Raw genomic sequence first — 15,897 nt, 5'->3', positions numbered from 1 at the left:
ATCACCTTTCCCACAGAAAAAAAGATCAATACAAATTGATGATTGGTAAGATTGTCAAGTCAAGACATGGTTTCTTGAGCCATGGGCTAGCAGGTGCTTCCTTGAGGAAAGCAGGCACCTTGCTCTACTTAAGGGAGGTGTCAACAGCCTCCTCTAAAACTGGTTTCAGCACTTTCCCTCTGACTCTCACCATCCATGAAGTGGTGTGAACCACGTTCCTAGGTTTTCGTCTGAAGTTCCCCATTTACCTTCAGAACCTCAGAGGGTGAAACCTTGCCAAAGCCTAAGTAGAGAAGACCTTTGATTTGTCCCTTTCAGGTACTGTTTTGCTGCCCCCCAGAGCCAGATTGTTCATGCAGGTATGAACAATCATCGCCAAATAGGAACATGAAAATTTCTCATATTAAGAAAAATTCTTCTCTGTCATTGACAGTCCAGCAGCTGGAGCGATTCCTCGATGTGGGACTCTGCTAGAAGCTATGGTTCAGGTGCTGAATGCCTTGAGCACACCTGCAGCGTATAACTTCAGAAACCCTTTTATTCTGGAATCAGTCATACTTGGCACATGACTTCGGTCACTAGGGCTTTAGCTGCCTTTTCTTTCAAAGGCCACCCTGTACCATGAATGTTGGGGACAAAAATCTGGAAGAGGCCGTTTGTTTGTGTCAGCAGGCACTGAAGTTGTGCAAACCTCCCCAAAAGCAATTTGGGAGATGAATTTGAGCTGGAAGCCAATGGGGAGTTTTGTTCTGAGAGCTGCAGGATTGGACCTAATATCTATTATAAATATTAACTTCTGAAATATTTTAAAAAGGACATTTAGTTTGACAAGATTAGATTATAATGGGAAATATTCACAGATGAAAACATCTTCAGTGAATTGTATAGGCATGCTGGCTGTTAATACATGTGGCTCTTATGTTAAGATCACTAGTAATTTCTAATGCAGTCCTTCACTGTGCTCACTAGGGCACACAGTGTTCCCAATGCATTAGGAAAGACTGCATGAGCAGAACTAAGTGCTTAATATTATGCAGTGGCCATAGAATCTTGAGCTGAATTAATAGACTGATTTAACATAATAATGACTCTTCATAGCATGGCACTGCAATTTCCCATGATTCCATGAGATCAGAGCTATTGCATTGCTGTCCTCCAATTCCCTGTCTTAAATTCACAAGTGCTGCCAAGCGGCGAAGTGTTTAAGGGCCTTTGAACGTCTACCAATTCCACCAGTATATCAAACAGTCTGTAGTGGAAGCTTGATATTGCTGGGACTCCAATGGGGACTGTTTTGGTAGTGTTTTATGCTCAGCTCAACTAAGGGGGTGGGAAAAGACTGCATTCTGTTTTTAATTCTTTAAACATTCCAAAATTAAAATAATTGGCTTTGCATATGGGGTAGGTCACGTTGTTTTGGGAAAAATGCAATATTAATTTTTATAGCCTCAGCAAGTGTCAAGAATCTGAGCAAAAATATCACAATTGTAGAATATTAACCATCTGCAGCACTGTCTGTGCTCACTGTTGAGTAAAGTCTGTCCCAGGCTTCTCAGGCACAGGTGCCTCTGGACACATTAGAAACATATCAAGGTTTGATGCACAGCTCTGTGGGAGCTCACTGCACCTGCGACTTTTGGAGCTGCAGCAGGGGAGCTGCACCAATCACTCCTCCTCCTTGTGGCAGGGAGGTGAGACAGCAGGAGCAGACGCTTCTGCACCAGGAAGGAGGAGATCTGCAGCCATTAGAGAGGTTGCAGAATGGAGGAGCATGCTGTTACCTCACAAGCCCGTAGATCTCCTGAATGCACAACCTGCCACCCGAATACACTGTTCTTCAAGTATCGCTTTGACTTTTGCATCCTCTGGAAATGTTGCTGTTTATTTCCTGCATCATGTGCGTATGCAATACCTCCTTGCACTGGGACCATGATTTGTCTCTAGCTTCATAAATAGTTCTCTGAAGCGCTGTAGATTATGGTCAGATTTTCAAACGGACACCCAGATCCATACTTGTATTTATGACACACACATTGAGCGTGTAGCAACTCTTAGTTGTACTGCTCCAGGGCAGACGAGGGACCACAGTATGACTCAAGGAATCAGAATGTGGCCCCTCATTCCTTACTTGTTTCAGGACGTAATCTGCTCCAGCCTATAGCTGACGCTGATTTCCTTTCTCTAGGTGTTAGGCACTCACATATTGCAAAGACTTCAGTGGTCAGCTCCTCTGAAAAGCAAGCCGCTCATTCAAGTGCCTAAGCATAGGTTTAGATACCTAATTAAGCTACTCAGATTTGAAAATTATGGTCTATAACAGATTCATGGAGCTGGTTTTACACAGATATATGACACCATATTTTCTCTGTAAGAAAGTGGCCTTTAACCAGTCGGAGGGCGTCAGACTCAAACAAACAGGGTAGTATTGGTGAGAAATGAAATCTTCCAAACTCTGTTGCATAAAATATATGTTCATTTAGAAACAGTTGTGGGGCTTTTTGGGTATGTGTGAGATTTTTTGTGTGTGAGAGAAGGACAGATGTATTCATAGATTTAAATGTCAATGGAAGGGAGTGAATTGAAGGAGACAACAGCCAAGCAACTGTTGGTCCTTTATAATGGGACCATTTTGTGTGTGCACATGAAACAAAAACGTTTGACATAAGTCCTCATCCTGTGATTGGATCCACCCATGTGGCCTCTTGCACTATCAGGGATCTGATTGTGGGACTGGGGCCATAGTACTGAACAAGATTATTTGTCAGTCCTAGCTATGTCATGTCTGTCTACAGATAGAAGTATGCAGGCATTATTCTCATTCACATTAAGTCCCATTTACACCCCTCTGAGAATGTGCACAGGCCTTAAAGTGAGGTTGACATTGCCAGAATTATGTAAACGAGAATCAGGCCTTGTACATACAGTGATAGTAGTAAGGGCTTGCCTACACTTACGGGGGATCAACGCATGGTGATTGATGCATCGGCAGTTGATTTAGCGGGTCTTTGACTGCAAATCGCTCTCCCATCCACTCCTGTACCGGATCGAGAAGAGTAAGGGGAGAGAATGGGACAGCGTAGTGTGGACTCTGCGGTAAGTAGATCTAAGATACATTGACTTGAGTTACGCTATTCATGTAACTCAAATTGTGTAGTTTAGATCGCCTTTTCCCTGTAGTGTAAACAAGGCCTACAAGAAATAATAACATGCCGTCATTTAGTTCAGGCAAACCCTTCCTCCATCCCAGTGCCTGGTTATGAGTGTGACACTTTCTCTCTGTCTCTGACTTCTCTGACTCTGTCCTGACTTCTAGTATCAAATATAAGATAGAACTACATGCAGTTTTCTGAGGTAGCTACCTTAACAAAATCCCCCCTATTCCTCCCCCTAAAACTATGTGCAGCATTTTAGCTATTTTAATGCTGGCACTTGATTCCAAAATATCTTTAGTCACCATAATTTTAATAACTTTTTGAGCAGTTGCCAGTTTAATTTTCAGTGTGTGAAAATTGGAGGTAAATTATTTATTACTTCCAGCAAATGTCTTTCATGATTTTATTTAATTTTTTCATCTTTTTTAATGGATTGTAAAATGGCAGTCTTTTATTGGATACTCATAAAGTAAGGAGCAAATGAATACTTTGCAAATAGGTTACTGTGGATTGAAATGTCAGCAGTATTTCACAGGGTATGAAATTCCTCAGACTAGAGGTGAACTGACATATGGCAATGGGCCATATTCCTCCTGTGTAACAATAAAACATAGCCGGACACAAAGAAAAAAAAAGTTGTGACTTTTAGGACTTTTCAAGTTGCATTTTTTGCTCATTATTTAGAATAGTGACCAGTGGTTATGACTGTTGAAGTTGTAAAACACTTTCCATGATAAAATCATGTTTACCCTGAACTACCTGAAAAAAAGGAAAAAAAAATGCCTTTTTGGCTGAAGTTTTCCACATATGGCATCTGGAAAAGTTCTGCTAAATCCTCATGGGCTATTTTTGAGCATGGGGATGAAAAAATATGCCTTTTCCCATTGTAAAACAAGCTCAGAAATGTGAACTATTGGGAAATTGCATCCTGGACATATGTAGCAAAACACATGGTTTAACCTGTGAATACATGCACATCTAGCTAATTGCATCTTCATTGGTTCAGAACTCACAAGCTCCTCAGGCCCATCCCCTTGGGCATGTGGCTGGAGGAGACGTTAGACTGGAGCAGCAGGAGTATCCCACTTAGAGATCAGGGGAATCAGCAGCTGTTTTTTCTTAGCCTATACATAGCAGCTCCCCAGGAGCAGAGCTTGAAGGAGCCCATCAGCTCCTCCACCAGCCTCTGGAGACTCACTCTAGCAACCCCACCGAGCAGGCTGTGCATGGGGAAGCCATCTGGCTCACAGTGATCCAGAGGAAATGGCAAGCAGGGCTTGAGGTCCATGGTTGGGGCCAGTGGACAACCATTTCTGAATCTCTGATTATTGTCCCTTGGGACTGCTGAGATAAAGTTACTGTGGTAACCTTATCATCTACAGTGCCTGACTTTTTGTGATTTCTGACTAGAGCAGACTGGAGCAACTTCTCAGGTTTTCAAAGTTTGTTTTTGTTCCCCATTGGAATGAAAACAAAACCTTCCAAATGTTCTTGCGAAAATGGAATCCTGTCCAAATGTCCACTTTCAGTTCAGGAGGAAGTGTCGTGCAGGCTGGTAGTTAAGGCCCAGGTTCAAGTCCTTGCTTTTCCAAATTCAGAGCAGAGTTTCCCATCCCAGATCACTCTGAATTGGGAAGAGCAGGGACTGGAATGTGGGTCTCCTACCACCCCAGGCCAATGCATTAACCTCTGGGCTATTGAATGTGAGAGTCTCTTGCTCTCTTTCAGCCCGGGACCCACAAAAAGATTTTCCAAATTTCATTTATTCAAAAACATTCCAAACAGCTTTTTATTTTAACTTCAGATCATTGTAGTTTTTTCACTGTTTCCATAGTTGCTTGTAAAGATTGTGGGACAGATCCTCCGTTGATGTAAATTGGGTTACATCATTGATGTCAACGGAGTTATGCTTATTTACACTGTCGGAGGATCTGATTCTGTTTTGTTTCCTTTTTTAAAATTTAACAAATCCTACTTGTTTTGATACTGCTTTTGTCATCAGTATGTTATTTCTTCCATTGGTTTGTTAGGGAGCTTCGTGTTCATGTTTGGTAAATGTCTGTATGTTACCTCAGTGTTTCTAGGCAGGGCCGGCTCCAGAGCCCAGCGGGGCAAGCACCCGCCTGGGGCGGCCCTTTCCCGGGGGGGCGGCAGGCTGGGCCGGCGGACCTGCCGCAGTCATGCCTGCGGGAGGTCCACCGGAGCCCCGGGAGCAGCGGACCTGCCGCAGGCATGACTGCGGAGGGGACGCTGCGGGAGGTCCAGCCGAGCCGCGCGACCAGCGGACCCTCTGCAGTCATGCCCGCGGGAGGTCCGCTGCTCCCGCGGCTCCGGGGCGCCTCCCGGGCATGACTGCTTGGGGCGGCCAAATTTGTAGAGCCGCCCCTGTTTCTAGGAAGAAATTCTAAACAGTGATAAAGTAAGGAGCTGAGCGTATTGGGCTAAATAGAATTGTGCATGTCAGAAATAAACTTTCAAAGGGCGTCACTGTCATAAGTCGATATTTGAATGTACAGCTAGTTGCATGGGTGCACTTAGATATCCTTAGATTGTGAAGACACAAAAGCAGAGACAGCCCTTCTTTAGTGTTTGGAAAGCAGCTAGCACACTGTAGGTGCGTCCATAAATAAATAAATAAATATTTATTTGATGATCAGTCTATCGGTCTGTTCAGATTTACAAAACCACTTGTTCTAGCAGTCAGGCATTTGCGGAGATGTTACCAGGCAGGGTAAGTCATGTGTTCTCTTAGGCTTCAGTCATGTGCTCCCTGGGCCGAAACCATTAGTAAAGGTCTAAATTCTATAGTCAAGATTTTCAATAATGCAATAATGATTTAGGTTGCCTGAGGTTTGAGTGCCCAACCTGAGACACCTTTAAAATAGTTAATGTATCATGTTAATGTATGCAAATCTTTTCTCTTGGGTGTTTGGGGAGGGGGTTGAAGGTATAGATTGGTGTATTGTGAGATTATCATCATCACAGTGGGCTGGCACGGTGTGTTTATGGTGAAGATGTCAGTAATGTTTTCTGGATTTTAGTTGTGAAGGGCATTTTTTTAGTTAATGTGAAGTGCATAGGTAGATACTCAAAATCAAAATAAATAAAACATTCTTCATATCCCTCAAACATGACAACTGCAGGAAAGAAATTATTTTGTATCTTGACATGTTGATATTTTTGAGGATGAGACAGTTATCTGAGTTCAATCTGTAGCTTCAAGAACTGAAAGAATATGATCAACTCCTCTGAAAATCATGGCTGGCTGGCCCCTGCAGCTGTATATCAAGAAGTAAGCTGATATAGAAACTGGTTCTTCTGAGTTGGTTTAATTTGAGTTGATAGCTGATGTGTTCAGTGAGCCTGTTGCTTGAGATTTTGTCAGAACATTTGACAGTTAAAGGTTGGTGGAACATGCAGCCAGGCAAATGGCACTAGGAACCTGATCCTGCTCAGATTGAAATCCGTCGGGATTTTACCCTTGGGCCTGACATAAATGTAATCTATGCCCGTTGAAGGGACACTACATTGCCATGTAAAGAGGCTTTATTGTAACTGGAAATCAGATCCTTTGTCTTCGGTGTGGGAGAAGGATTAAATCGTAGACCGTGTCAGTAGCAGCCTTATCAGCAGTGTCCATACAAGAATATAGGGTGCTCTTTATTTTAATAACTAACTTTTTTTTGTTTGTTCTGAGTAATGTAGGCCATGGCAGGATACTTAGCCTATGCTCCCCATTCACGTCAGTGGAAAATTGTTTCTTTGACTTCATTTATCCCACTTCTGAGATCCTGTTTCCAAATCACATTTAATAATAAGTATTTATTCATGTACAGTGTCAGTTATGTGTGGGGCAGTCCTCTGAAACCAGCTTGGGAGCCTGAAACTCCAGGGTTCTATCCCTGATACCAGTTGTTCACCACAAAACCTGTGTGGCCTGGGGCAACTCATTTAGGATTAAAATTTGCAAAACTGGGTGCTTTCAGTTAGGCTCCTGAATCCCTATTTAGGCAATTCAGGGATCTTATTTAGGTAACTAACGTTGGCACCCAAGTGTGATGATTTTGGCCATAACCTTTGCCTTAGTTTCCTGGTTTGTAAAGTGGTGGATAATAATCCTTGCCTATATCTCAGGCACGTAGGCAGGTGTAAGTAGTTAGGCTGAATTGCGTGGGTTCCCTCATCACCTCTCAGCGAATGGCAGTCTTTGTGCCTCTGGTGGTAATAAGCCTGCTTGGAGCAGGTACGCAGAAGGTCACAATCTGTATACTGCTAGGCGTCTTGACCCTGCTGACACGGGTCACAGAAGGAGTGGGTGGAACCAGAACACTCTGGAGTTGTGCTAATTCAACACATTTCCTGAGCAGCCTCCACTGGCAGGGCTGGAGTTTAAAACCGCCATTCCTGGTGGAAAGCAGTGATTGTATTGCTGCCAGTTCTTACTCTGAAGTATGAATCCCTGTTTGAACTCAGCTGCCCCAATAGGCACGAATGCATGCCCTGTGCCCCTAATATAAAAATATTAGCTATTATGTAAGATTTTTTCATATGTCCTGTTTGGTTAAAAGGAGTTTCTTGATCCACAGCATTTTACTTGTAATGACTGGAGAAGCTTCTGTACTCTTCAAGAGTATTTCTGCCACCTTCAAGTTTCCTGTGGTGTTCAAAATACCGACTAACGTAACCAGAACAGAGCTTCACCTATTCGTAACAAGACTGTGTGAACCTACCATGTTTCAGCAGATGCTCATGAGGCTCCCAGCTAGGAAAAAATGCCCCAGGAATCACAAAAACATGGAAGCTGCAAAAGCTACGTCCTGGGAAAAAATGTTAACAGGCTCCATAAGAAATCTAGGGAAAGAACTGGCCCCTCCCATTGCTTGTAGATTAGAGGCTGATTAAAAAAATCCAGCACCAACCACATGCATTTCCCCACAATGCAGAGAAGGGGAAAAAGACTGAATGACTTAATGTTGCTTCAAACACTAAGTTAGGGCAAAGATTAAGGGGTTTGATTATAGTCTTTAAGGTTGGGATTTTCAAAGAAACCTAATAGAATAGAATTAGGTACCCAACCCCCAATTCAGTGTGTTCACAAGACTGTCTCTCTCCCCATGTATTACTACAAGAACTGAGCTCATCTGAGGTGTTTGAGCTAACAATACCCTCCTTCAGGTTGTTCTGCAAGCTACATCTGTTTGCTCTTGAGAAGACGGGAATGTTTGTGTGTGTTTGTGTGAGGGGTGCAGAATTCTGGGAGCAGAATAGGGGAGATTGGTGTTGGAAGGGTGCCTTTGAGCTGGGAAAAGGTCACGGGAGGTGCTTTTCTGGTTTGATATTTACAGGTGTTGTCCATGTCTAGGAGCCTTGTTTTGTGATGATTCTAATAAAATAATTAAATATTTATGTCTTTGTAATGAGTTAAGAGGTTTTGAGGTAGGTGTAATTATAAAAGTGAATAAATAAAGAAATAAACATTACCAAACATTATAGATACACCTGCAAAGAAGAATACATCTCTAAAACTTCAGTTGCTTGCATAGTTTAGTTTCTGATGTGTTTTTATTTTCCAGTAGCTCAGCTGAAAAAAATTAGAACCTGAATATATTACTGAACTTTCAGTTACTAGGGTTGAAGATGGCATTCTGTCATTGAGGCATTTTTTTCTTACTGTCATGTATGTCTTGGACTGCCAATACCATATTGAACAAATCAGCTAACTTCCAGAAAGTACAGAATATGATGAAATACCGTTAGAAAGTTTTACTGCCATAAGGAAACACAACAGTTTGGTAGAAAGGAAAAAGTTGGCAGAAGGGGAAGACCAAGAAGGGGCGAAAAAAAGAATCAAGAGGTATTCCAGGCTCACATTCAGATTTTAAAAATGAAGTACATAGGAAAATCAAGCAACTGAAAACAGTTTGAATCTTTCACCCATAAATCTGTAGGATGCAGTAAAATTTGTGATCGCAGGCATCCTTGCAGTCTACTTGCCAAATCCAGGAGTTCTCAATCCTTGCTCAGTCAAAACTCCTATTCATCTCAATGGGAATTTTGCCCATGAAAGGACAGCAGGATTTGTCTTAAAAATTGTTGAGAGTTGAGAGAGCTAAAAATGTCACTTAAACAAATTTCTACCATCAGTGGAGTTAAAAAAAAATATTTTAGTGGGTATACTATAGCGCAGGTTCTCAAACTTTAAAAATCTAGCGTGTTAAATTTAAAACTCAGAAGCATGTGGAGGACCATCTTCAGAACTTTGCTAATATTTTATTGTGTTGCTATACTTTAAACCAACCTGCATATCTCCAGTGTGTGGCCCTTACTGAGACATGTATCACTGTTTGAGAACTGCTGCTGTAGTGTTCCGGCCTGTGGGTGAATCCCTGGCCCCAATGAAGTCAATGGAAGTTCTGTTAATGACATCAGCGGATCCAGGATGTCACCTTATATTAGAGTATTAAACCAGTCCAATAGCTTGACTACTTGAAGATTCCTGATGCATTCTATTCTGTTGTCGATGTCTATTATATTTAAAAACCAACCATTCAACATTTCACGAGAGGCCTAGCATAAACTTCTCATTTAGATATGTCACTATTTGAAATAGATGGTGAACGCTTCAAACATTAGTATGGGCATCAAGTTCACCTCATGATATTATACCCCAATGTCTTAGCTAGTCAGAAGTCAGCCACCATCTCATTTCAATAGAAGTCCCCTCAGTTTTGTAAATGTCTGTGTAAGAAGCCAAAGTCAATCTTAGGGTGATGAGTGAAACAGATTGACTCACTCCTGAAGACTGGGGATGTTGACTTGATCTCTGCTGACTGGCCTCTGATCCCGAGTTAGGTTGATTGGGCTCTCTCTTATTAAAATTTTGTCATTGATAAACACTGTCACTAGAGACTCAGCTGACATGCCAAAATAAATTAAGATGTACTTCATTCCCCCCCCCAAATAGTAAGACTAACCGTACTTATATAGTGCTGTATGTAATAAAAATGCTGTACGAAAATGAGCTAATTAATCTGCACAACCTCCCCAGTGAGGTAGGTATGGTAAATGTTGTTATCCCTGTTTTATTGCTGGTGAATAAACTGATGCTGAGAGGTGAAAATGGCTCTCCCAAGGTCACACACCACAGCTTTGAGTAGAATTTAGGGCATTGTGAGATTTACTTCATTAATGCTTGGGAAATGCTTTGAGACCAACGGATGGTATACACTGTAAAAGGGAAAAGCATTCATGAATTAGTAATTATTTTAATTACTACTACCAAAAAGTTCAGTAAATGTTGAAGAGGCAAATTGTCTGTTACGCTCATGAAACATAACAGAAATTAATGCCATTTCATGGGTGTGTAAATAAGCAAAATTTGGCCTGGAGTCTGTATGTTTTATAGCTCATGTCACTGCGTAACTTGTGCTTTAAATAGGCGAACAAAGCAAAGGGAAAAAATGAAACACGGTGTTATGGGTGGATAATCTTTTCTCTTTGCATTTGTGCTCAGTTAAAAATTCACAAGTCAAAAAGGGCTTCCCTGTGCTGAGGGTACATACGAGCACTTATAGGTTGAATTCTTCTCTCAGTTACATCTGTGCAACCCCACTAGGATTACAAGGCTGTAAAAGGACCTAATCCAAGTTATTGAAGTCAACGGAAAGACTCACGTTAACTTCAAGTGGGTTTTGGGACAGCGTAGTGGAGAGCAAAATTTGGCCTTTTATTTGAATGTCATAGCTGGCGTTTAGGATGGGCAAACTTCAAAAGGTTCAGGGGGTTAGTTCAGATAAACATCCAGAGTTTCTCTGATCACCTGTCAGGAACGTGGGCCAGTTTCAACAAAGCACTAAACAAACGCTTAACTTTAAGCATGTGCCTACTCAGCAGAATTTAGGGTGATATCCTGTCCCACTGAGGTCTATGGGTATTTTGCTGCTTACTTCACTTTTTGTGCTTACATTTAATCACATGCTTAACTGATAAATCAGGGGTTTGGCTCTATACATTTATCCAAATCTTAACCAAATTCATATGTGATATTGAAATCGTGCTTGGAAATCCTCATAGGCTTTCTCATGAAACTCCTAGTGTTTTCTCTGGTTTGGATCAGAAATACTTAAGAATTGAGTATTTCAGTAGTTTTTTTCCTAGACTTGTCTAGAATTGTGATGTATGGGGCAAAGTGCAGAACTAAAAGTGTGGAAAATTGGAATGGGACAAGAAAAAAATTATGCAGACTTTTCACTCACATCTATTTAGAATGATGCATAATATGGCTCAGTGGTTTGAGCATTGGCCTGTTAAACCCAGAGTTGTGAGTTCAATTCTTGAGGGGGCCACTTAGGAATCTGGGGCAAAAATCAATACTTGGTCCTGCTAGTGAAGGCAGGGGGCTGGACTTGATGACCTTTCAAGGTCCCTTCCAGTTCTAGGAGATGGGTATATCTCTTATTATTATAACGAAAGATATTGGGGATTTTTCTTTCATAGCACAGACCATTTAAAAATAAATAAATTGAGCAGTAGAAGCAACCTAATACCTTTTTGCTAAAATCTGAAACAGAAACCAGCTGAGACAAATTAGTTAAGAGTTTCAAATTCAATATTGACTAAAATGCTTGTGCCAGAATAAAAAAAATTATGATATCTATGAAGAGCAGTATAAATGATTAATCGTTTTAGTTCAAGGAGATCTATATTTCAGAACATACATGCATATTGTGAGCTTTCTGAATAATGAAACAAAGACAGAGATGTTTGAGTCTTTTCTGTTTAATATTCACCATATATCATTTTCGTCTAGGATTAATTTGAAAAATGTAAACTATTTAATATTTATAGAACTGTAATATTGATGTGCTATTATAGAAAGTCGTGGCCACTTATAAACAGCCAGCATTGTTAGCCTGCTGGTTGCATATTACTAGATTTTTTTTTTATTGAACAGGGTTTACAGTATTATTTTTATTACTATTTGTAAAAATAAAACCCTAAAAAAGTATGATTGAAGATGAGTTAATATTTTATAATTAGATAGGTCTTTTTTTACCTAGGATATCAAACTTGTCTTCAAATATTAACTCCTGTGAGGTAGTTAACTATTAATATGCCCATTTTACTGTTAGGTAAACTGAGACACAAAAGTTGAAGTGCCAATTACCAAACTTTGGCTACTAGAGTTAGACAGCTAAATCTATATCCTAACTGAATGGCTACAAATACTGGCAAATTGTAAGGGGTCAGGACTATCTATAAACAGTAACACAACATGTTAGCTTTAGAGATGTTCACATCTTGTTTCCCATCCTCCTGGTCTACCACACTTCCTGCTCTATTGTAATGGAATCTGACCGGTGCAAGATTCCTACTTAATGTGTATATGCTCATGTGTATTTGTTTGCCTTTTTTTTTAATTTCCAGGACACTAGAAGTTTTGGTGAGTTTGAATGAAGGACAATCTTTGATCTCCAGCTCATTAATAATTACAGCTTCGGAATGTGTAAGTCAATGACTGACAGCATTTCATGTAGACGTTGAAATTGTGAGACCGTTTTATCCTTGCGTAACTTTTTGGGTGGGAGAATCTCTAATCAGAGAAGAGCTGCGTTAGCCTATTAATAAGGTGTGAAAAGGAATAGCTGTGAAAGCCTACCTAAGCACAGGTGCATATATCTTCTAAATCATTAACGGTTGCGAAACGCATGTTTATGTTCTTCATTTAATTTCTCTGCACACAAGCAAGCTTCGCTGATTGGATGTGCTCAATGAAACAATTGGTATTTGGCAGTTTTTTCTGCAGTTATAGTATGTGAAATGTATTATTTCCCATTAAGGTGGCAGACAACTATACTAGCTAGCATTCCAATCGACATAGGGTTGCCAACTTTCTAATGGCTGAAAACTGGACACTCCTGCCCTGCCTCTTCCCTTAAGCCCCTCCCCTGCCCCGCCTCTTCCAGGAGTCCATATGCCCTGGCGCCTGCTCTTTCGCCAAGGCCCCACCTCCTGCCCCGCTTCTTCCCCTCGAGGCCTTGCCCTCTGCTCACTCTCCGCTCCTAGGAAGCTGGTGTGATTGAGCAAGATAGTGCTGATGCTTAGATGAGACTTAGAGCAGCAGGAGAGGTGTAAAAGAAGTTTGTTCTTTGTCTTTTGGAAAAGGTTTTTCTCATGCTTCATTTCTTTCTACAACAAAACTCCACAGAAAAATCATGTAGAGAAACCCCTCTAGCCTTAGGAGCATTCATTAAATGGCTCACCTGCTCTGTAGGTAGGCTTTCCACACACACCTTCTCCGGGACTTTTTTATTTTTAAAAGAGAAAATTGATTGCATGCTCAAATGAAGCAAATCTAGCTCTGGTCTACCCTAGGGGTGGGATCAATCTAAATTATGCAACTTCAGCTATGTGAATAATGTAGTTGAAGTCGACGTACTTAGATCGACTTACCGTGGTGTCTTCACCGCGGCGAGTCGACTGCTGCTGCTCCCCCGTCGACTCTGCCTGCGCCTCTTGTGGCGGTGGAGTACAGGAGTCGACGGGACAGCTCTCAGGGATCGATTTATCGCGTCTAGTCTAGATGCGATAAATTGATCCCCGCTGGATTGACCTCTGCCCACCAATCCAGCGGGTAGTGAAGACATACCCCTAATGAACAGATTCAGTGTGGTATTATACAAATAAATATTGACATTTACCCAATGTGCATCTGTTTGCAATTGTGTCCTAATACTTAGGGGTTGTCTATATTAGAAAAGTTGTACAGTCTTAAGTAAATTAATTTGAAGTCTGTATAGTTAAACAGGTGACCCCCCCCCAATGTAGATGCACTTAAACCCATTTAATCCTTGTTTAATGTGTACTAGTAAATTACTAAATTAAACTAAGCTAATTTAAGTGAGAGTCGAACAGGTTTAAGTGCATCTACATTAAGTGAGAAGTACCACTAGCACTAATATTAAAAAAAAAAAGTTTAAAAATCTTCCTATAACTTGGTTAAAACCCCATCACACCTCTTTTCTATGAGTTATTAGATACCAAATGGTACAGAGCCGGGAGTTTTTTCTTGTGGTGAGGGCGAATGAGAAGTTCCACAAACTTAGAAAAGGAAAGTTTCAGCTGTATAAACAAGAATGCCTTGCTAAAACATATCCCAAGATAATGCCAAACAAACCTGGCAGCATTTGTAATTCTGCTATAAAATGCAGCAAACCATTTGCCAAGCTGCTGCTAGCTAGCCGCCCCATTTTCCATAGTCCTAATCATCTTGTTCCTGTTTTAGAATCTCTAAATTTGGGACTTTTTTTTTTTTTGGCTCCTGGCATATTATGCACAGAAAGATTTGTTTTGTAGAAATTAAGTCTTTTTAGGTGTCTAAATAGTTCTTTGAAAAGCTGGCAAGTGACTTTTGGCTGGTTAAGAAAGTGTTTTATTTTAAATCTGACTTATTTTTAAAATTGCCACTAGAATGAGGATCTGGGAATATTGTTTGAATAGAAATGTTCTAATCCACACTCTTAAGAACTCACAAAGAAGTAGCCTTGCCCAAAGATGTGAGTGGGCAGTAACTGGCAGTGAGGGGTTATGGGATTCTAGAGGCACTAACTCACATGGAGGGGGACAAGGTGCGGGGGCACTTGGGTTTTGGGAGAACAGTAAGTGTCATTGAGGAGGTGTAGGGGATACGGAGGGAGCAGTAACTGGCATTGATGGGGTCTGGGGGGAGGACTAACGGGAACTGATGGGGCATGCTGTGCTAGGACACTAAGTGGCAGAGAGGGGGCGCTAGAGTGGGGGGACCACTAACTGGCAGCAGGGGGGGTGCACGGTGTGTCTGTGTGGTGGGGAGAGACGGTAAGAGGCATTAAGGGGGGGCGTGCTGTGTGTGTGTGTGTGTGTGTGTGTGTGAGAGAAAGAGAGAGAGAGAGAGAGGCGGTAATGGGCAGCAGGGGGGCATGTGCTGTGTGTGTGGGAAGAGGCAATAATGGGTGGGGGTAGTCCCCGGCCCCCTCCTCCCACCCCCGGCAGCAGCAGTGCCGATACCTACTTCTCCACTGGAGAGGCTGGAGCCAGGTCTGGGAGCCAGCCAGTTTTCTCCGTCAGCAGCAGCAGTTGAGGAGCTGCTGCTCTTCCTGCTCTCTCGGCGGGGAGGCTGATCACGGTTACTCTGGTAAATCTGTGCTGACTGGATAGTGCCAGGTTCCCTTTTTGACTGGACTTTCTGGTCGAAAACTGGATACCTGGCAGCACTAAGTCTCTGAATGATTCCATGCAAAAGGAATGTTATCATATGCATTAAGCTAAATTTCCAGATAACGTACAAAACATCTTTTACACTAATGAGGATAACCAGTTAATCATGCAACACCCGACATAGACTGTCTATAAAGAGCTTCCCTCCTTTTCCATCATCATTGTTTCTGGTTTGCTAACTACTTCAGAAACTGCTGAAGATAGACCCAATCAGAGAGCTATTTGTAGAGAGGAAAACCAGGGAGATTTCCCTTCCTCTCTGGGCAGTCGCTTTGCTGCCTCTCAGCATTCCCTAGCTTATCAGCTAAGGGATGTATGTTTTCAATATGTACAGCGCATATGTTTTCCCTATATCTATGCATTATTATATGCTAAACGTATTACAACATATTACTTACTACAGTCTGCTGCTGCAGCTCTGAGGCCTTCGAATGACTTCCTCCACCTTTAGAGACCTGCCTTCACTACAAGTATAGTTGTATCAGAGGAG

General features: G+C 41.6%; 1 protein-coding gene across 4 annotated transcripts in view; it reads left to right on the top strand.

Annotated features, from left to right (window-relative positions):
- The window catches only part of ANTXR2 (ANTXR cell adhesion molecule 2), a 195,318-nt gene that overhangs the window by 89,700 nt on the left and 89,721 nt on the right, over positions 1-15,897 (top strand). For 3 of the 4 annotated variants that reach the window (XM_045018805.1, XM_045018803.1, XM_045018802.1), the window contains exon 11: positions 12,579-12,657. In XM_045018805.1, the coding sequence (XP_044874740.1) occupies positions 12,579-12,657 (79 nt within the window). Of the gene's footprint in view, positions 1-7,738; positions 8,149-12,578; positions 12,658-15,897 lie in introns of those variants that run through there. The other variant, XM_045018804.1, reaches the window with a different exon arrangement.

Source organism: Mauremys mutica, chromosome 5 (assembly GCF_020497125.1).
Source record: "Mauremys mutica isolate MM-2020 ecotype Southern chromosome 5, ASM2049712v1, whole genome shotgun sequence".
NCBI lineage: Eukaryota > Metazoa > Chordata > Testudines > Geoemydidae > Mauremys > Mauremys mutica.
The sequence above is the reverse complement of the archived record's forward strand: the minus strand, read 5'-3'. Positions and strand labels throughout refer to the sequence as shown.